Source organism: Pristiophorus japonicus, chromosome 20, assembly GCF_044704955.1.
Source record: "Pristiophorus japonicus isolate sPriJap1 chromosome 20, sPriJap1.hap1, whole genome shotgun sequence".
In the NCBI taxonomy this organism is placed as follows: Eukaryota; Metazoa; Chordata; class Chondrichthyes; family Pristiophoridae; genus Pristiophorus; species Pristiophorus japonicus.
Window position 1 is genome coordinate 20,137,817 of NC_091996.1, and position 23,047 is coordinate 20,160,863.

The 23,047-nt window shown below is 43.8% G+C and overlaps 2 protein-coding genes and 1 pseudogene across 7 annotated transcripts in view; 2 read left to right on the forward strand and 1 right to left on the reverse strand.

Moving 5' to 3' along the window:
• The window catches only part of spaca9 (sperm acrosome associated 9), a 68,123-nt gene extending 64,636 nt beyond the window's left edge, over window positions 1–3,487 (forward strand). For 5 of the 6 annotated variants that reach the window (XM_070863875.1, XM_070863876.1, XM_070863879.1 and 2 more), the window contains 2 exons: window positions 600–863; window positions 2,145–2,513. In XM_070863875.1, the coding sequence (XP_070719976.1) occupies window positions 600–663 (64 nt within the window). In that variant the 3' untranslated portion in view covers window positions 664–863; window positions 2,145–2,513. Of the gene's footprint in view, window positions 1–599; window positions 864–2,144; window positions 2,514–3,341 lie in introns of those variants that run through there. The other variant, XM_070863877.1, reaches the window with a different exon arrangement.
• LOC139233205 (carboxypeptidase M-like) overlaps window positions 1,066–23,047 on the reverse strand; it is a 56,446-nt gene continuing 34,464 nt past the window's right edge. Inside the window, exons 6-9 of the mRNA XM_070863874.1 lie at window positions 17,717–17,869; window positions 13,480–13,632; window positions 3,669–3,817; window positions 1,066–1,335 (exon numbers count right to left, since the gene is read on the reverse strand). Coding sequence (XP_070719975.1) covers window positions 1,228–1,335; window positions 3,669–3,817; window positions 13,480–13,632; window positions 17,717–17,869 — 563 coding nt within the window. The 3' untranslated portion in view covers window positions 1,066–1,227. The remainder of the gene's footprint in view (window positions 1,336–3,668; window positions 3,818–13,479; window positions 13,633–17,716; window positions 17,870–23,047) is intronic.
• On the forward strand, window positions 9,168–9,286 carry LOC139233277 (5S ribosomal RNA; annotated as a pseudogene).

The following is a 23,047-nucleotide window of genomic DNA, read 5'->3' on the forward strand; positions in this document are numbered from 1 at the left end:
CACGGAGAGGCCCGGGGCGAAGAGCTACTGCGCATGCGTGGATACTCCACTGCACATGTGCAGACGTCCCGGCACTGTATTTGGCGCAGGACGCTGGCTCCACCCTCGACTTGACTGGCCATGCTGCGCAACCACGGGGAGGAGATCGGACAGCGAGCAAAGTGGGGAGGAATTTTTTCGGTGCACTTCTGAACAGAGAAAAGCAGCGTATCTCTGGTAAGTGCGTCGAAAAAAGGGGTGGGCCAAAATTGAGCCCAATGGGTGGTAGAAATTTGGAACTCTCTCCCCAAAAAGGCTGTGGATGCTAGAACAATGAGAACTTTCAAGATTTAGATAGAGATTTCTGTGAGATAAGGGTATCGAGGGACAGGGAGCAAACGCGGGAAAATGGAGTTGAGGTACAGATTATTGATCTAATTGACTGGCGGAGCAGGTCCGAGGGGCTGAGTGGCCTACTCCTGCTCCTAATGTTTCTATGATACCATGGGAATTCCCAAAATAACATATACAGTGGTCAAATGTATCTTGGTAGGGATCATTCTATCATGTGAATCTCGTGACATTTTAATGGACTTGTTTTCCTTTTTGTGTTTTCTCAGCTCACATTGGAGACCAAACTATTCTAGAGTTAGGATATTCTCAATCTATGGAATGGTTAGCTGATCCAAAATATTTAATAAAAAGTAGGGATCAGTGTCCCTTACACAAGCTGCTGACGGTGTATTCAGCAATAACTATGATAAAGGAACCATGAGTGGATACGATGCCACAGTTTACAAAAACATGCAAAAGACAAAAGCACCAACATTATGCAAAAATGATTCAAGGCCATCTGACTTTTTAACAATTGTGATATTAAAAAGGTAAGTACTTGAAAACAATTTCTGAACATTCTTTATTGGAACTTCCATTCTGTTCCAGGTTAATGATGAGACAGATCCTCAAAACTTTTTACAGTCACCTGTATGATTATACAATTCTCCACATGCTTATTTATGCAAATATATGTATTTCTATAGGGAAAAATGCTATCCATATTTATACTGTGACATTTGCTAGGCTCAGTGTATTGTTACTAATACTTTTTTTCCTTGCTCCTTTCTGTCTTATTACTGTGCCCAGCTCTAATGTTAGCATTTATGAAGCATTGGAGCTGTTAAGATCAGTCACTATGAATACAAATCCATGTTCTATAGTAGATCAAAGATTGTTCTATTTTCAAGTGCTTCATTTCGCTCTCTGAAGTACAAAGTCATAAACTGCTGCAGAATACTGGCTTATATTGTCAAACACGTCCACTGTCTTGTCCAAAGAATTAAACCCTTCTGCTTCAATCTGTAGGGAGACATGAATTATAATAATTTTCTGCAAATTAGTAAAGCGAGGATTGCTCAGTAAGGTAATTTCATCAGTCTTAATTGAGAGAGTTAATTCTGTGGTTGCCACTCTCAATGTGTGGACTCAGAAACTAAAGCTGTCTAAGAATAGAAAATCTTGTTAAATTTGAATGACAAACAAAATTAGTGATTCTGAAGCCCCTACATTTTTTGTAATCATCCAAGTTAGAAATGTTAGCACTGGAAAAGAAATGGTTTATAGTCTAGCTAACACTCGGAGGTTCGGTATAGACGAAGAGAAAAGCACTCTGTACTGTGCATTGACTATGTGCTTTAATCCCAACATCAAAACATCACCCTTTACTGCAGCACCTCTCTGACCCTTTCATTTCCTATTTCAGCCATCTTTGGGGCCCTTCTGAGTAAATTGCCAATTTAGTGCCTGAGAGACAGTTTGGAGCTGTAGGCCCATGCCCACTACAAATTGGTTGAGATACCCAAACTTATTTCATGTAAGGCCATTACAGCCAACAGATAGAAAGAACCTTCATCCCATTAGTCTGGACTGGCTTCAAAATCAAGAACAAGAGGAGAAAGGATGTTGTGGTAATTTACTCTACCATCTCCCCCATTAAAATCAAGGTGCTCACCAAATAAGTATCTGACAAAAACTGTGGTGCAAGTTGAATTTAAAAAAATTTGGAAATAGAATATTTGTTTAACTGAACTGAACGTGATCCGTGTTGATTCCATTCAAGTTTTTTTTAAATACCGGTAACTATTATTTTTCCATTTTTCTTCCTTTAGCCTTCCTACATCATATAACTTACTGAAAAACAAGCACAGGCAGGAATCCTACTCCCACATACTTCGCAGTACCATTCTATAAGTGGGTGTTAGGGGGTATACAAGAGCAGCCATGTCCTGAGATCCCGAGTGGAGGCCAACTTACTCCCCCCATTGGAGAAAGGGAAGAAATTGATGCAGGAAGATTCTGTCTCAAATCTCCAAACTGCCAGTGTTATTGGCAGAAAGCTCCGAGTAGGTCACCTGATTAGTTCGTTGTGTATGGGTCATGATGGGGGGAGACCAAGGAAAGAGAGGTGGGGAGTCCCATCTTCAGAAATATACAATATATTGTTTTTAGATAGATTAAAACAAACTAAAAATGAAATTGTTACCTGGTTGTTTCCCAAAAATTGTTTATGAAATTATTAAAACATTGTTCCATTGGATAATGAAAACTGGTTTCACGTGATAATGAATTCCAAAATATAAAGAGGAAACAAAATAAGAGTGTAAGCAACAAAAGCACAGATTTCTTGTCATTTGTATTTTGTGTTTCAAAAAATCTAGCAAATCTGTTGATCTTAATGAACACACCACATTTGGGAAAGAGAACCTGTAGATATTACAAAAATAGGCTAGTTCCTTACTGTTTGGCATAAAAAGATATTTTAAATATTGCATTTGAATTCCTATGTCTTTGACCTTTCAAGCAGATGTGATTCCCTGGGGTCGTTGCCTCTTTAGATCATCAAGATTATTATGGCTTATTGCAAACTCGTCACTCAAAAGTTTTAAGTGGCAAAGACCAAAGGCACATGGTCTGTGGAGTAATCCATTGAACTACTATACTCAGTAAGGAGGCTTATATTAAACTTGAGAGTTTAATGGATGTATTTGGAGAATAATGCAGAAAAAAGCTACAATACTCAACTGAGTATAATAGTTCTTATTTGATTCCTGGTGTCCTACATATATCCTATTTCTCACTCTCCTCCCTTTTTGTTTATGCTTTTTAGCTGTGGATTTCTCTGTTTTTTGTGTGTCTTTACTTGTACTGTAGTCATTATTATTGGCTCTTAATGCTTCATAATTTAAATATCTTCCTGCTATTGTATCAGTAGATCAACTTTCATCAACAAAACCAACCAAAAAAAGCTCTCAAAATGTTAGGAGGGGTCTTCCTTTCCCCTACCCACACCTCTTTCCCGATCATAGGAAGGAAACGGCTCAAGATTTCTGAAAGGAGCAGGAACGCTGTGATTTTAGTACCTATGCAGAATATGTGGAACAGAATTTCATTTGAAGAATGAGGACGCTGTATCTTCAGGTGTGCAATGAATCCATCTATTCTAAGCACCTTAGTCTTTCTCCACTGTGTCAATCCTATATAGCCGCACTCACAGCCACAAACAAGACATATTTTATGTAGTTAGGATTTTACAGAACCAAGGCAGTGACAGCTTTTGAAATATAAGTAGACTCCCAACCCATTCATAGTCAATGAGTAGGAAATCTAACACCAACACATTCCCCATGCCTTACCTTAAGCATGTACTCCCCAGGTACTAGAAGCCTGTAATATTCTCCCAAATAATTGGTTTGGAATGGGACAAGATTACTCCTGCCAAAAATGTTTACAATTGCTTTGGAAACAGGATTTCCCTTCTCATCCAGAACTCTGCCCTTTAATCCTGGAAGGTAAAGATGAAGTGAATTACTATTTATAAATTGTTGCGATCTAGTCATCTGTCCTGCAAACCTATAGTCAACAGCTAAGCACGCAACGAGGTGTCTCTGCTTTCAGACACTCAAACCACTGCTTCCACATTTCTGAAAAGATGATCGTGGTGTGAGCGGAAAAATAGTATTCGTTAGAATAAAAGATGCTTTGAAAGTAACGAACAAAATATATATATAAAATCATTATAATATCCAAATTTAACACCTGAGATTAGAAATTACAGTTAGAACATAAGAACATAAGAATTAGGAACAGGAGTAGGCCATCTAGCCCCTCGAGCCTGCTCCGCCATTCAACAAGATCATGGCTGATCTGGCCGTGGACTCAGCTCCACTTACCCTCCCACTCCCCATAACCCTCAATTCCCTTATTGGTTAAAAAAAATGATTTGAATACATTCAATGAGCTAACCTCAACTGCTTCCTTGGGCAGAGAATTCCACAGATTCACAACCCTCTGGGAGAAGATATTCCTTCTCAACTCGGTTTTAAATTGGCTCCCCCGTATTTTGAGGCTGTGCCCCCTAGTTCTAGTCTCCCCGACCAGTGGAAACAACCTCTCTGCCTCTATCTTGTCTATCCCTTTCATTATTTTAATTGTTTCTATAAGATCACCCCTCATCCTTCTGAACTCCAACGAGTAAAGACCCAGTCTACTCAATCGATCATCATAAGGTAACCCCCTCATCTCCGGAATCAGCCTAGTGAATCGTCTCTGTACCCCCTCCAAGGCTAGTATATCCTTCCTTAAGTAAGGTGACCAAAACTGCATGCAGTACTCCAGGTGCGGCCTCATCAATACCCTGTACAGTTGCAGCAGGACCTCCCTGCTTTTGTACTCCATCCCTCTCGCAATGAAGACCAACATTCCATTCACCTTCCTGATTACCTGCTGCACCTGCAAACTAACTTTTTGGGATTCATGCACAAGGACCCCCAGGTCCCTCTGCACCGCAACATGTTGTAATTTCTCCCCATTCAAATAATATTCCCTTTTACTGTTTTTTTTCCAAGGTGGATGACCTCACATTTTCCGACATTGTATTCCATCTGCCAAACCTTAGCCCATTCGCTTAACCTATCTAAATCTCTTTGCAGCCTCTCTGTGTCCTCTACACAACCCGCTTTCCCACTAATCTTTGTGTCATCTGCAAATATTGTGACACTACACTCTGTCCCCTCTTCCAGGTCATCTATGTATATTGTAAACAGTTGTGGTCCCAGCACCGATCCCTGTGGCACACCACTAACCACCGATTTCCACCCCAAAAAGGACCCATTTATCCCGACTCTCTGCTTTCTGTTAGCCAGCCAATTCTCGATCCATGCAAATACATTTCCTCTGACTGCGTACCTTTATCTTCTGCAGTAACCTTTTGTATGGCACCTTATCGAATGCCTTTTGGAAATCTAAATACACCACATCCATCGGTACACCTCTATCCACCATGCTCGTTATATCCTCAAAGAATTCCAGTAAATTAGTTATACATGATTTCCCCTTCATGAATCATGTTGCGTCTGCTTGATTGCACTATTCCGATCTAGATGTCCCGCTATTTCTTCCTTAATGATAGCTTCAAGCATTTTCCTCACTACAGATGTTAAACTAACCGGCCTATAGTTACCTGCCTTTTGTCTGCCCCCCTTTTTTAAACAGAGGCATTACAATCCGCTGGTACCTCCCCAGAGTCCAGACAATTTTGGTAGATTATAACGAATGCATCTGCTATAACTTCCGCCATCTCTTTTAATACCCTGGGATGCATTTCATCCGGACTAGGGGACTTGTCTACCTTGAGTCCCATTAGCCTGTCCAGCACTACCTCCCTAGTGATAGTGATTGTCCCAAGGTCCTCCCTTCCCACATTCCCGTGACCAGCAATTTTTGGCATGGTTTTTGTGTCTTCCACTGTGAAGACCGAAGCAAAATAATTGTTTATGGTCTCAGCCATTTCCACATTTCCCATTATTAAATCCCCCTTCTTATCTTCTAAGGCACTAACATTTACTTTAGTCACTCTCTTCCGTTTTATATATCGGTAAAATCTTTTACTATCTGTTTTTATGTTTTGTGCAAGTTTACTTTCGTAATCTATCTTTCCTTTCTTTATTGCTTTCTTAGTCATTCTTTGCTGTCGTTTAAAATTTTCCCAATCTTCTAGTTTCCCACTAACCTTGGCCACCTTATACGCATTGGTTTTTAATTTGATACTCTCCTTTATTTCCTTGTTTATCCACGGCTGGTTATCCCTTCTCTTACTGCCCTTTTTCACTGGAATATATTTTTGTTGAGCACTATGAAAGAGCTCCTTAAAAGTCCTCCGCTGTTCCTCAATTGTGCCACCGTTTAGTCTGTGTTCCCAGTCTACTTTAGCTAACTCTGCCCTCATCCCACTGTAATCCCCTTTGTTTAAGCATAGTACGCTCTTTTGAGACACTACGTCCTCACCCTCAATCTGTATTACAAATTCAACCATACTGTGATCACTCATTCCGAGAGGATCTTTTACGAGGAGATTGTTTATTATTCCTGTCTCATTACACAGGACCAGATCTAAGATAGCTTGCTCCCTTGTAGGTTCTGTAACATACTGTTCTAAGAAACAATCCCGTATGCATTCTATGAATTCCTCCTCCAGGCTACCCCGTGCGATTTGATTTGACCAATCGATATGTAGGTTAAAATCCCCTATGACTCCTGCCGTTCCTTTTTCACATGCCTCCATTATTCCCCTGGTTATTGTCCGCCCCTCCGTGAAGTTATTATTTGGGGGCCTATAAACTACGCCGACCAGTGACTTTTTCCCCTTACTATCTCTAATCTCCACCCACAATGATTCAACATTTTGTTCATTAGAGCCAATATCATCTCTCACAACTGCCCTGATATCATCCTTTATTAACAGAGCTACCCCACCTCCTTTCCCTTCTTGTCTATCTTTCCGAATTGTCAGATACCCCTGTATGTTTAATTCCCAGTCTTGGCCACCCTGCAACCACGTTTCTGTAATGGCCACCAAATCATACCCATTTGTAATGATTTGTGCCGTCAACTCTTTTATTTATTTCGAATGCTGCGTGCGTTTAGGTAGAGTGTTTTAATACTAGTTTTTAAACCATGATTTTTAGTTTTGACCCCTCCTGCAGCCCCTTTATATTCATACATATTGTCCCTTCCTATCACCTTGTGGTTTACACTTACCCCAGTGCTACTCTGCTCTGTTGCCTCCTGCCTTTTGCATTCTTTCTTGGGGTCCTGTTCATCTGCGCTTTCACCCACTCTAACTAGCTCAGAGCCCTCTCCTGGGTTCCGAATACTCCTCGCATTGAGGCACCGAGCTTTCAGGCTTGCCTTTTTATTACACTTTGACCCTTTAGAATTTTGCTGTACATTGGCCCTTTTTGTTTTTTGCCTTGGTGATGTCATGCTGTTAATCATAAAAAATTTATCCCTCTACAGTTGTAACTGAGGCATTAACCTATTTAAAATAAACAGTGTTAACATTGCCATTAAAATAGCCAAGAGGGGAATTTGATATTCCCTAATTTCTACTCATACACTTGTTGGCAATCACATTGTTAGAGCAATTTGATCCCTAGAATTGATAATCGATAAAAATGTCAAACTTTAACAATACATAAACAAAAAGCATTTGGCCCTCACACAAACTAAAAAGATACAGTATCGGGATTCATATAACCCATTGACCAACCGCTGAAATCACCTTGTGTATATTTTTAAATTATATTAGCTGGATTATTGTTCGATTTTCATGAACTTATTGAAACATACTTCAATAGGCGATGTTGCCCTTTAATAGGTACGCAATATTGCACTCTCCGTTCAACTGCCCTAATGCAGATGCAGCATCAATTTGCAGTAATACAAAAAGTTAAGGAAACTGGAGACCAGCGGCTTCCACTACGAGAACCAAAGGAGGTTGGAGTTAAAGCAGCTGGAAAGCTGGAACAACACTGCTCGTAGCCTCAACTGGCAGATTTTGTGCTGTTCCAAACTTACCTCCCTGTTTAAAAAAAAAAGGTCTTATTCGCACGAATGTTTTTTTACGCCAACTATGAATAATGCCGAATATGGGCTGGTCAGTGGTTCTTAACGCAGAATGGTGCTGATTTACATTTGATGCAATAAGTTCCACGCTAGTGACGGTTGTTCCTAACCGGAGTTGGAGTTATTGAGGTAGATTTTTTGTCTTCACCGCATGCTTACAAAGTATCACCTGCACACAGCAGAAGCTTGGGCAGGGACGATCAGCCATGAACTCATTGAATGGCGGTGCAGGCTAGAAGGGCCGAATGGCCTACTCCTGCACCTATTTTTCTATGTTTCTATGTTTCTATGATCTCAAGTCCATAAGAACATAAGAATTAGGAACAGGAGTAGGCCATCTAGCCCCTCGAGCCTGCTCCGCTATTCAATAAGATCATGGCTGATCTGGTCGTGGACTCAGCTCCACTTACCCGCCCGCTCCCCGTAACCCTTAATTCCCTTATTGGTTAAAAATCTATCTATTTTTGACTTGAAAACATTCAATGAGCTAGCCTCAACTGCTTCCTTGGGCAGAGAATTCCACAGATTCACAACCCTCTGGGAGAAGAAATTCTTTCTCAACTCGGTTTTAAATTGGCTCCTCCGTATTTTGAGGCTGTGCCCCCTAGTTCTAGTCTCCCTTACCAGTGGAAACAACCTCTCTGCCTCTATCTTGTCTATCCCTTTCATGATTTTAAATGTTTCTATAAGATCACCCCTCATCCTTCTGAACTCCAACGAGTAAAGACCCAGTCTACTCAATCTATCATCATAAGGTAACCCCCTCATTTCTGGAATCAGCCTAGTGAATCGTCTCTGTACCCCTTCCAAAGCTAGTATATCCTTCCTTAAGTAAGGTGACCAAAACTGCACGCAGTACTCCAGGTGTGGCCTTACCAATACCTTATATGGTTGCAGCAAGACCTCCCTGCTTTTGTACTCCATCCCTCTCGCAATGAAGACCAACATTCCATTCGCCTTCCTGATTACGTGCTGCACCTGCAAACAAATCTTTTGGGATTCATGCACACTAGGTGGCTTGACCCATCCACCTCCATGGCACGAACCTGGTATTGCAGTACTTCCAGGAACGGTGCAGTGGCTCTAGGCCTTTTGGCTAAGAGCATTGGCGCAGAGTGATCCTTGGCATGTGCAAGGTGACCTCTGGCGTTTGTGATTTGACAAAGAATTGGAACGATTGGCTACGAATTTATAAAAAAATAAATAAAAAATAAAAAAAAACTCAAAAGAGTTTCATGCACACTAGTCTGAAAACGCCCGATCTCGTCTGATCTCAGAAGCTAAGCAGAGTCAGGCCTGATTAGTACTTGGATGGGAGACTGCCTGGGAATACCAGGTGCAGTAGGTCCCCTTTCCTTTTATAGGGGGCACTGGAAAAATGTGATTTTAGCGCCCAAAAAAAAAACCAAAAAAAAAAATGAAAAACACAAAAAAAAAACCAAAAAAAAAGGAAAAAAGGGCCTTGTAATTGTCTGGTGTGTCACCCAGGTCGGGTGGCACGGTTTAATGTTTTATGTTTTTGCAGGTAGACTCAAAAAAAAGACTTTCATGCACAAGACCCCCAGATCACTCTGCACCACAGCATGTTGTAATTTCTCCCCATTCAAATAATATTCCCTTTTACTGTTTTTGTTCCCAAGGTGGATGACCTCACACTTTCCGACATTGTATTCCATCTGCCAAACCTTAGCCCATTCGCTTAACCTATCCAAATCTCCTTGCAGTCTCTCTGTGTCCTCTCTTAGTGGCATCTGCAAATTTTGTTGCACTACACTCTGTCCCCTCTCCTAGGTCATCTATGTATATTGTAAACAGTTGTGGTCCCAGCACTGATCCCTGTGGCACACCACTAACCACTGATTTCCAACCGGAAAAGGACCCATTTATCTCGACTCTCTGCTTTCTGTTCGTCAGCCAATTCTCTATCCATGCTAATACATTTCCTCTGACTCCGTGTACTTTTATCTTCTGCAGTAACCTTTTGTGTGGCACCTTATCGAATGCCTTTTGGAAATCTAAATACACCACATCCATCGGTACACCTCTATCCATCATGCTCGTTATGTCCTCAAAGCATTCCAGTAAGTTAGTTAAACATGATTTCCCTTTCATGAATCCATGCTGCGTCTGCTTGATTGCACTATTCCTATCCAGATGTCCCGCTATTTCTTCCTTAAATGATAGTTTCAAGCATTTTCCCCACTACAGATGTTAAACTAACCGGCCTATAGTTAGTTACCTGCCTTTTGCCTGCCCGCTTTTTTAAACAGAGGCGTTACATTAGCTGCTTTCCAATCCGCTGGTACCTCCCCAGAGTCCAGAGAATTTTGGTCGATTATAACGAATGCATCTGCTATAACTTCCGAAATCTCTTTTAATACCCTGGGATGCATTTCATCAGGACCAGGGGACTTGTCTACCTTCAGTCCCATTAGCCTGTCCAGCACTACCCCCCTAGTGATAGTGATTATCTCAAGGTCCTCCCTTCCCACATTCCTGTGGCCTGCAAATTTTGGCATGGTTTTTGTATCTTCCACTGTGAAGACGGAAACAAAATAATTGTTTAAGGTCTCAGCCATTTCCACATTTCCCATTATTAAATCCCCCTTTTCATCTTCTAAGGGACCAACATTTATTTTAGTCACTCTTTTCCGTTCTATATATCTGTAAAAGCTTTTACTATCTGTTTTTATGTTTTGCGCAAGTTTACCTTCGTAATCTATCTTCCCTTTTTTTATTGCTTTTTTAGTCATTCTTTGCTGTTGCTTAAAATTTTCCCAATCCTCTAGTTTCCCACTAACCTTGGCTACCTTATATGCATTGGTCTTTGATTTGATACTTTCCTTTATTTCCTTGGTTATCCACGGCTGGTTATCCCTTCTCTTGCCGCCCTTCTTTTTCACTGGAATATATTTTTGTTGCGCACTATGAAAGAGCTCCTTAAAAGTCCTCCACTGTTCCTCAATTGTGCCACCGTTTAGTCCTTGTTTCCAGTCTACTTTAGCCAACTCTGCCCTCATCCCACTGTAGTCCCCTTTGTTTAAGCATAGTACGCTCGTTTCTGTCACAACTTCCTCATCCTCAATCTGTATTACAAATTCAACCATATTGTGATCACTCATTCCGAGAGGATCTTTTACTAGGAGATCGTTTATTTTTCCTGTCTCATTACACAGGACCAGATCTAAGATGGTTTGCTCCCTTGTAGGTTCTGTTACATACTGTTCTGAGAAACAATCCCGTATGCATTCTATGAATTCCTCCTCCAGGCTACCCCATGCGATTTGATTTGACCAATCGATATGTAGGTTAAAATCCCCCATGACTACTGCCTTTTTCACATGCCTCCATTATTCCCTTGATTATTGCCCGCCCCACCGTGAAGTTATTATTTGGGGGCCTATAAACTACGCCGACCAATGACTTTTTCCCCTTACTATCTCTAATCTCCACCCACAATGATTCAACATTTTGTTCATTAGAGCCAATATCATCCCTCACAACTGCCCTGATATCATCTTTTATTAACAGAGCTACCCCACCTCCTTTCCCTTCTTGCCCATCTTTCTGAATCGTCAGATACCCCTGTATGTTTAATTCCCAGTCTTGGCCACCCTGCAACCATGTTTCTGTAATGGCCACCAAATCATACCCATTTGTAATGATTTGTGCCGTCAACTCATTTACTTTATTTCGAATGCTGCGTGCATTTAGGTAGAGTGTTTTCATCCTAGTTTTTAAACCATGATTTTTAGTTTTGACCCCTCCTGCAGCCCTTTTATATTCAGTGGCCCTTTTTGTTTCTTGCCTTTGGTTTCTCTGCTCTCCACTTTTACTCATCTCATTTCTGTCTTTTGTTTTTGTCTCCTTTTTGTTTCCCTCTGTCTCCCTGTATTGGTTCCCATCCCCCTGCCATATTAGTTTAACTCCTCCCCAACAGCACTAGCAAACACTCCCCCTCGGACATTGGTTCCGTTCCTGCCCAAGTGCAGACCGTCCAGTTTTTACTGGTCCCACCTCCCCCAGAACCTGTTCCAATGCCCCATGAATTTGAATCCCTCCCTGCTGCACCACTACTCAAGCTATGTATTCATGTGTGCTATCCTGCGATTCCTACTCTGACTAGCACATGGCACTGGTAGCAATCCCAAGATTACTACTTTTGAAGTCCTACTTTTTAATTTAGCTTCTAGCTCCTTAAATTCGTCTCGTAGGACCTCATCCCTTTTTTTACCTATGTCGTTGGTACCAATGTGCACCACGACAACTGGCTGTTCTCCCTCCCTTTTTAGAATGTCCTGCACTCGCTCGGAGACATCCTTGACCCTTGCACCAGGGAGGCAACATACCATCCTGGAGTCTCGGTTGCGGCCGCAGAAACGCCTATCTATTCCCCTTATGATTGAATCCCCTATCACTATCGCTCTCCCACTCTTTTTCCTGCCCTCCTGTACATCAGAGCCAGCCACGGTGCCATGAACTTGGCTGCTGCTGCTCTCCTCTGATGAGTCATCTCCCTCAACAGCACTCAAAGCAGTGTATCTGTTTTGCAGGGGGATGACCAGATGGGACCCCTGCACTACCTTCTTTGTACTACTCTTCCTGCTGGTCTTCCATTCCCTAGCTGGCTATGGATCCTTCTCATGCGGTAAGACCAACTCACTACACGTGCCACTTATGTCATTCTCAGCATCGTGGATGCTCCAGAGTGAATCCACCCTCAGCTCCAATTCCGCAACGCGGTCCGTCAGGAGATGGAGGCGGATACACTTCTCACACACGTAGTCATCAGGAGCTTGCCTGATTTTCCTTCCGTGATGAGTCCACTTTATTTTCTGAATACCGCACCAGTAGCAGGAGACCATCAGGGGTTGAAACTGGATTTGGACGGGACCGCAAAACAGGTGGAATCGTATTTTTCGTCCGTTATACGACACGCCCGATATTCAGTGCTACTGAAGTCAGTGGAACTGAATATTGGGTGGGGCATATAGTGGGCGACTGCTGTGATACCGCCTGTCCAATTCAAAACCGCCTGCGCTCCTCCAATTTTGGCTACGTGCGCATCGCCAATTTGAAATCACTCCACCATTGGCAGCCGTGCTTTCTGCTGCCTGGCCCTAAGTTCTGGCAATCCCTCCCTAAACATCTCCTCTCTTGCTCTTTCTCCGCCTTTAAGACCTTCCTTAAAACCTACCTGTTTGACGAAATCAACAGTCCTAATAATCTGCTTATGTGGCTCGATGTCAAAAAATCTTTGATTACACTCCTGTGAAGCGCCTTGGGACACTTTACTACGTTAATGGCGTTATACGTTAACGGCGCTATATAAGTGCAAGTTGTTGTTTTGGGTCCCCACACAACTCCACCCACCTCATCTGCGGGCAGTTCATTCCCGACGATCACAGTTCTCCACCCACTAAAATCCATGGATGAAAAATCATGTGAATTTTCCAATGGGCGACACTGGCGAAAGGCCATATTTAGAAAACTGCCCCCACAGCCTCTAAGACATACAGCAATATATATAGATCTATGTACCTAAATGGACTTGCTTGATAAAGAGGATAAGTGAAACTCTGTTCTGTTCCCACAAGTGTAGCAACTTTGATGCTGATGGGTATTTGCAACAAGACAGTTCAATTGTTAGCTCGTAGCACTGGCCCCACACATAATTGTAGTCTTGCATACCACCTGGTGAGAGATATTGAAAACTGTCAGACTGACATATCTGAAGCCAAGACACATGCTAAATCTTCTTTGTTTTGCACAGGCTTTCCAACGTGTTCTGCAGGCATAGTCATATCTGATCCAGCTCTGCAAGTAAGGGTATAAGACGTGATAGCTGCAAAGCAACTGATAACATTAGAACATCGAGGTAGTGAGCTGTGAGAGATGTTTTGGGGGGGATTTGTGATTTTTTTATGCCCATTGAAGTGAGGGATCTTCATTTTCTCTCTTTAGACTGAATGTCAGCATTAAACAATCCCAGGTCACATTTAGCACAGATATACAGAATGGAGATATCACGTTACACTCCTCCCTTCTCAACACCAACTCACTGAGCCAGGACTTGCATTCTCTACATTCACTGGTCATTGTGTTAAATTACTGAATTGGTGCCAATTGTTGTAGGCTTGGGAAGGTTTTAGCAGATAAAATGACCATGGAACTACATAGTATTACATAATATTTACAGCACAGAACAGGCCATTTGGCCCAACAGGTCTATGCCAGTGTTTATGCTCCACGCGAGCCTCCTCCCCTTCATTTCACCCTATCAGCATACCACTGTTATTCAGTGATAACTGAATTATCAATTCGCTTGCAATCCTTGTACAAGTTTCAAACACCAAATCGATAGCACTGAGCTTCAAAACTGGTTTGTGCAAGGTTCTAGAAGCCCATGCGTTATAATGTACTAGTACCAAATGCTGAGTGGAAGGATACAGGTTAACATTGCAGCCAGAGCCAGATTAATGCACTGATGGGCCTGGGGCAAACTGATCCAAATGGGCCTTTAGTTATGTTTGTTCGTGTTCATTACATTACGTATATGATTCTGATTCTGAGTATGAAAACATAGGCCAGTAAATTCAATAATATATATTAACATATATTTTATATATTAAATATATTATATAAAAGCACAGTTAAATAATAACACAGATAAATAGTAAAGGGGCCGAAATTCAGGGTCTCAAAGAGACCCGTTAATGCCCTTTTGCGGCAGTCATTCCTAAAAATCGAATGGCCGCCACTTTGGGGTTAACAGGCCGGCCCGACCTAAATTCATGTCGGGGATTTTTCGGCCTGGACCCTATCCTGCCCGAGTGGTTGCACCGCCAATTGTAACAATAAAAAGGCAATAAAAATACTTACCCATCGACTTTCACCTGAATCCGTCGATGCCCTGCCGTGCGGTGCCCCCGGCAGGTTTTTCTGCCGGTGCACCATCTCTGCACTGTCGATCCCCCGGCAACGTACATAAAACTGGTACATAAAACAGTAAATGAGTCAGCTCGCCGAACCTCAGCAACCAGCTTGCACAGCAGTATAGTTAGAGGCTTGATAGCAGTTACATGTCCATCGTGGGCCACCCCGATCTGCGAGAGGACACCACGCAGGTCGACAGGATAAAAGAGCGAGCACGGGCCCTACAACATCGTGGGCATGACACTACAGCTTCCAGCATGAGTCGTCCCAAGTGTGTGACGACTTCGAGGTGGGCGACTGGGTGACGCCATCAAGGCCCAGGTCGCCGGTTAGAGCATGGACAGGAACATCAGCGGGGCCCAGGCACAGCGGAGGAGTGGGAAAGTCGGGGTAGATGAACGGCAAGAGATTGACTTGCCGATCAGCCGACAAAATACTGCCCCTGGGTTCGGCTGGGCCGCCAACGGGCAGCCTGGCACCCCCTCTTGGGTGCCAGGCCGCTGACCCGGCTGAAACCCTCTCTGATGGCCCAGTGGCCAAAGTTAAAAAATGATAGAATTTCTCCCCTTTAATGGAGGGGAGAGAGCGTGGTGACGCATACGCGCTGTGATGTCACCATGACTCCACCGCTGATTGACAGTGGCGGAGGCCCCGACCAATCTATTTTCAGCCAGTCAGCCTGGCTTTGAATCTAAGGCCCGTGCCCATTATGTTCCATTTCCTGTAGGACTTTGAGAAAATGTCAAAGTCCTGAAAATGGATCTACTTGCTGTACCAGGAGTTCCAGCGGTAAGTACCACTCCAAAACGCATAGGTGTGCCAGCTTTTTGATGCATCTGAATTTCGGCCCCCTTGTCTCTGCAAAAATAGGTGTGTACACGTTAGGCCAGTAAACAATATTTTCCTTGGTCTTGTTTTTCCTCTCTTATTGTCTATTCTATTTGGCCTATTTGGGAGGCCTTATATATTTTTTCCTACATTTATTTGGTGGGCCTATGTTCTTTGGTGGGCCTGGAGCTACAGCCCTATCTGCCCCATGGTTAATCCGGCTCTGACCGCAGCCACTCACAGTGAGTTCTTGATCTTGGCCAAGTATTCTCTCAAACGGCATGAAGAATGGTACATAAAACAGTAGATGAGTCACCTCGCCGAACCTCTCAGCAACCAGCTTGTACAGCAGTATAGTTAGAGGCTTGATAGGCAGTTACATGTCCACCATGGGCCACCCCACCTGCGAGAGGACACCACGCAGGTCGGGAGGATAAAAGAGCGAGCACGGACCCTACAACATCGTGGGCATGTCACTACAGCTTCCAGCGTGTGTCGTCCCAAGTGTGTGACGACTTCGAGGTGGGTGACTGGGTGACGCCATCAAGGCCCAGGTCACCGGTTAGAGCATGGACAGGAACATCAGCGGGGCCCAGGCACAGCGGAGGAGCGGGAAAGTCGGGGCAGATGAGCGGCAAGAGATCATGGCGGAGGTGCGGCGAATGAGTGAGGTGGAGGTGAAAGATTGTGGCTGAGATGTGACAAGAGATGAGTAGTGAGAGATCATGGTGGAGTTGCAGCAAATGTTTTGTGATGGAGGAGCGGCGAGAGATCATGGCGGAGGAACAAAGAGATCGTGGCGGAGGAGCGGCGAGTGATTGTGGCGGAGGTGCAGCAAATGAGGGTGCGAGGCCCAGAAGAGGCGAGGACCCAGGGGCAGCATGGCCCAGCCCACACTGTGATATGTGTGTGCACTAGGACCGTGCAGCAGAGCAGGTCTCTAGTCGTCCTGGTTTACTCTTGCCACTAGATAAAGGCCTAGCTCTGTCAAGCCCGTGTGGTGGCTGATGTGCAACGGCGACCACACGTTAAAAAAATCCACGCACAGGCATCTTCCACCCCTTGAGTTCAGGACTGGAATATTGGGTCCTCCATTGAAACATCTATCAACTCATCCCTTTTGATGTGGAAGCAAGTCATCCTTGTTCGAGGGACCGCCTAAGATAATGATGACATGTCTACTCTGCTTGGCTTGGAAATGGTCAATCGTGTCTGGTTGGCGCAAAGCCAGGGAGAGGAGACCAAATCAATTTTTTTTAAAAAGGAAAAGTAGATTGAAGATAAAGAAAACTCTGAATAAAATAAAGGCATGAGATTCTGCATCTTGCGTTATGGGTTTTGTTGTTTATAATCCCTATCCCCTTAAGTGCCATGATATTACCTAATATTATCTTAACTCAAGAAGCTTGACACAATCCAAGACAAAGTAGCCCACTTGATTGACACCCCATCCCCCACCTTAAACATTCACTCCCTCCACCACCGGCGCACCATGGCTGCAGTGTGTACCATCTACAAGATGCACTGCAGCAACTCACCAAGGCTTCTTCGGCAGCACCTCCTAAACCCGCGACATCTACCACCTAGAAGGACAAGGGCAGCAGGCACATGGGAACACCACCACCTCCAAGTTCCCCTCCAAGTCACACACCATCCTGACTTGGAAGTATATTGCCGTTCCTTCATCGTCGCTGGGTCAAAATCCTGGAACTCCTTCCCTAACAGGACATTGGGTGTACCTTCACCACACAGACTGCAGCGGTTCAAGAAGGCGGCTCACCACCACCTTCTCAAGGGCAATTAGGGATGGGCAATAAATGCCAGCCTTGCCAGCAACGACCACATCCCATGAACGAATATTAAAAAAACTAATATTGTGTGATATGAGTCAAAACCACTTTAACAACATGAACCGTGAAACTTCAAAATGCAAAGACTAAAATGGTCAGAAAGATCCAAAGAGGGAACAAGAGTGTTCCATGATATACAATATGAGCCTATATTAATGGCTTGCCTGCTATGGTATACCATTTAGCTCCATTCGTCACACCATCCAGGAATTTCATCTTACATAAATTCCCTTTGTACATGGTTTTATGGTTAAAGGAGTAGATTTTTGCCAAGTATTTAAATATATCATCATCGGGACTGCGACTGTAGTTGTTACCTGTGAAGGATAATAAAAGTGACCGTTCAATAATATTCACACCAGATTTTTTGTCATGACAGAAATAAAACTTAACACAGAAATCCTTCAGAAAGGAAACTGATCCTATTTTGCCAAAAGGGCAACATACACACAAACTCACCTAAAGTATATACATTATAGGACAGTCAAAATGATTTAAAATTACTTGAGCTTGCCCAGTGGCTTCACTGATAAACGCATCACCCAGTGTGATACCATGCCAAATAGACTAGGAATGTCACCGGTGTAGTCTCTGCTTAGTAAGCTCATTTCAATCAGGCAGCAGTTGGAGCATTATAATTGCTACATTATGAGAGCTAGGTGAAAATCTGCTGGGGTTCCAGTTCCCAATCACCATTAAAGCCTAAGGAAAATGTGAGGTGGGTGAAGATTGAATCAGACTCAGATGTGATTCCCTCTCACGATAATGAGGAAGCTTGCCAACATTCCACTCACATAACAGAAAGAACTTGCATTTTTATAGTGTTGTTTACGTACTCAGGATATCCCAGAAAGCTTCACACCAAATGAAGTACTTTTAAAGCACGGTCGCTGTTGTAATGTAGTTTGGTGCGGCAGCCAATTTGCGCGGAGCAATGTCCCACAAACAACAAGATAAATGATCAGATAATCTGTTTTAGTTGTGTTGGTTAAGGGATAAATGTTGACCAGGACTCCAAGGGAACTCCCTTATCCTTGCTTGGGATCTCTTACGTCCACCTGAGATGGACGTTTAGTGTCTCGTCCAAAAAATAATACTTCCAGCAGTGCAGCACTCCCTCAGTACTGCGTTGAAGTCAGTTTAGATTATATGCTCTGGAGTGGAGCTTGAACCCATGACTTTCCCAACTAGACATATAGCTGCTCCATAGTAAGGATATAAGGAATGTTTGGTCAGTAAGTGGCAGATATAACTGCCTATGCCACATTGGACTGTCAGGGGGAAGTCCATTCTTTCTTATCTCATGGCTAAGCACCAATTTAGGGGGATTAATACTTAAAAATATATATTTGGTCTTTACAGAAGTGGTCAGCATGCACTTGCATGGGATCACATGTGGCAGGTGTGTGGGATTCGGATGCAGCTGATAGAGGAGCTGTTACAGTTTAAGATATGGAGGTAAGGCCTGTAAATGGAGTTGAGGTACAGACCAGCCAGAGTCTAATTGAATGGCGGAGGAGGCTAGAGGGGCTGAATGGCCTACTCCTGTTCCTATGTTCCAGTCATTAACCTGAGACCTAAAATTTATAAGCAGCTACAACTTTTCTCTGAATGACCAAAGCAATTTCTAAGTTTCCACAGCTATCTGGATTTGCTTATTTAGAGCAGTGCCTTAAAGGCACAAGGCTGATTTGTAGATAAATGCCACAGCCATGTTCCAGACTATGGACATGACCATGAATAATGCCATGGTATATCAGGATGCACTTCTCATGGGACAAAATATACATTTTTGTCACAGGCATCATGAGGAAACCGATATGGGGTGCTAATCCTCATCTTAAAAAGGAGAATAAATGTTTTACATCCGTAATAGGAAAGGGAAACAACATTAGCAATGCTTAGGATGGTGGAAGCAGATTCAATAATAACTTTCAAAAGATAATTGGATAAATACTTTGTAATATATTTGCTTCACGGGTTTTTAAGAATTCATAGCAACACATTGCTCGTTGGTTTATTAGCAAAGGTTTAACACACACTAAACATTACAGTTTATCCACCAGGCTCACAACCACCTGCCTCATCATGGATCCCCTGAACCCAACTGGCTGGGGTTTTATTGAGTCTTGTGAACATCATGTGACTGGCTAAACCACTGCCAACTCAACAGCTCTACAACTATTTTAGTTGTATCAGTAATCAAGTGCCCCCCTGATTAAAGCGGGGGGGCACACTCCAAAAACTTTTCAAGTGCCCTCTTGTTTTTTTTTTTGAGGGCACTAAAACACAAATTATACAAGTGCCCCCTGGCTAAATGGGGAGGGGGGGGCACTAAAACCGACAACTTAAACAAATTAAACTTTAGACATTAAAATCAAATTAAAATTTGGTAGCCAGGGGTGATGATGCACTCCAGTCCCTCCGGCACCAACCTCTCACAGAAGGCTGTGAGCGTACCTGTGGACACCGCATGCTCCATCTCCAAGGACACCCTGACTCGGATGTAACCGCGGAAGAGAGGTAGGCAATCGGGCTGAACGACCCCCTCGACCTCCCGCTGCCTGGACCGGCTGATGGCACCCTTGACCATGCCCAGGAGCAGTCCTACGAGAAGACCTTCCAACCTGCCCGCTCCCCTCCGCACAGGATGCCCAAAGATCAGGAGTGTGGGACTGAAGTGCAACTAGAATTTGAGGAGCAGCCCCTTCAAATATTGGAAGAGGGGCTGCAACCTCACACACTCCATAAACACGTGGAACACGGACTCCTCTAGTCCGCAGAAATTACAGGCAGCCTGGTTGCCCATGAACCAACCTAAAAACTTATTGCATGGGACTGCTCCGTGCAACACCCTCCAGGCCAAGTCCCCAATAAATAAGGGGAGGACTCCTGCGTAGAGAGCACTCCATTGGGGACCCCCGCCTCTTCCGGATGGCAAGATGGTGCGCCATGGCATGTCCGGATGGCAGATGAGTATTATGTATTTATGCTTGGGGTCACCAGACACCAGGGGGCACCACTGTCAGAGGTCATCGGGCTGTACACGCGTGTGTGCGGAAACTGGTATATAAGCGCGGGTACCTTGCCACTTCGAGCGCGAATAAAGTTGGATTTTTAAAGTTTACAGTAACAAGTCTTTTGAGTCATTACATTCATTACATTTGGCGACGAGGTAACTTAAGAACCTTCGCATGTACAATGGGCACTATTGGAATTCTGGAGAGATTCGCGGATGGCGAGGATTGGGCGAATTTTATCAACCGCCTGGATCAGTATTTTGTGGCCAACAAAATGGAGGGAGATGCTGACGCAGTTTGGTGCAGGGCGGTTTTCCTCACCGTTTGTGGTCCAAAAATTTATGGCCTCATGAAGAATCTTCTCTCGCCTTTACGTCCAACGGACAAAGAATATGGGAATCTGTGTGGTTTGGTGCGTGACCATCTTAAGCCAAAAGAGGGGATCATCATCTCACGCTATCGCTTCGATACGCATGTTCGTGCTGAGGGCCAGGATGTGTTGGGATTCATCACTGACCTGCGATGTCTTGCTGAGAGTAAGTTTGGGAACATGTTGGAAGACATGCTGCAAGATTTTTTTCGTAGCAGGCATCAACCATGATGTGATTCTTCGGAAGTTATTGGCCGAAGAGAAGCTGGATTTGAGTAAGGCCATCATGACTGCCCCAGGCATGCATGACGACTGATGATAATTTGAGGCAGATATCATCGACGAGTCGGAGCTCCACGGTAAGTACTGTAAACAAGATTGTGTCGTCGTCTGGCAGAGCTGCTTCTGGTGATGTGAAACCTGTAGCTGCTCAAAGTCCGTCAACTGGTACGAATCCGATTTCACCCTGTTGGCTTTGTGGGGGCAATCACTTGCCTCATCAGTGCTGGTTTAAATAGTACGCCTGTAATGGCTGTTCAAAAGTAAGGCATCTTCAGAGAATGTGCCCACAACTGAGCAAGCGTGCTGTCGCTCATCACATTGCTGATGATGACCAGCCCATTGCTGACCCGAGGAGGAAGTGTATGGTCTGTATTCGTTCTTGGGAAAGAGCCAGCCGATAATCGTTAATGTGAAGCTGAATGGCGTGCCGGTATCGATGGAGCGGGACACGGGTGCGAGTCAGTCGATAATGAGCCAAAGGACATTCGACAAGCTGTGGGACACTGAGGCTGTGGAGCCTAAGCTGAGTCCAGTCAATGCCAAGTTGCGTACTTACGCTAAGGAATTCATACCGGTGATTGGCAGTGCAGTAGTCAAGGTGTCATATGATGGTGTGGTTCATAATCTACCATTATGGATCATCCCAGGTAATGGTCCAACGCTGTTCGGCAGGAATTTGCTCAAGAAAATCAAGTGTAATTGGAATTAGATCAAAGCGTTGTCATCAGTAGGTGATACTTCATGTGCTCAAGTGCTGAAGAAGTTTCCTTCTTTGTTTGAATCGGGCATTGGCAATTTTACTGGAGCCAAGGTGCAGATTCACCTGGATTCTGATGCAAGGCCTGTCTATCATAAAGCTCAGTCTGTTCCTTACATGACAAGGGAGAAAGTTGAAATTGAGCTTGACAGACTCCAACGTGAAGGGGTCATATCACCTGTCGAGTTTAATGAGTGGGCCAGTCTCATAGTGCCATCATTCTTCAACACAGGAACAGTCAGGATTTGTGGAGACTACAAGGTTACGATTAACCAATTTTTGAAACAGGATCACTATCTGTTACTGAAGACTGATGACCTGTTCGCCATGCTAGCTGGTGGAAAGTTGTTCACTAAACTGGATCTGACGTCGGCCTATATGACACAGGAACTTGTCGATACTTCAAAGAAACTCACCTGCATCAACACCCATAAAGGACTGTTTGTCTACAACAGGTGTACTTTTGGAATTCGTTCAGCTGCAGCCATATTTCAGAGGAATATGGGGAGTCTACTGAAGTTCGTTCTTAAACTGTCATGTTTCAAGATGACATTCTAGTCACAGGTCGCGACACCACTGAACAATCTTGAAGAAGTCCTACATCGTCTGGACAAAATGGAATTCAGGCTGAAACGCTCGAACGTGTCTTCATGGCACCTGAAGTTGAATTCCTGGAGAGGAAGATTGCTTCTGATGGCATCAGGCCTACTGATTCGAAAACCAAGGCCATCAAAAATGCATCCAGGCCTCAGAATGTGATGGAGCTGCGTTCATTCCTTGGGCTACTCAACTATTTTGGTAATTTCTTACCCAGATTGAGCACTTTGTTAGAGCCACTCACGTGCTACTCAGAAAAGGCGACAACTGGGTCTGGGGTGTGTCTCAAGATAGAGCCTTTGAGAAAGCTAAGAATCTGCTCTGTTCAAACAAGTTGCTTGTTCATTATGATCCGTGTAAGCGTCTTGTATTGGCCTGTGATGCTTCATCATATGGGGCTGGCTGTGTACTCCAACAAGCAAATGAGTCAGGTAAGCTACAACTTGTTGCGTTGCTTCGAGAAGTTTGT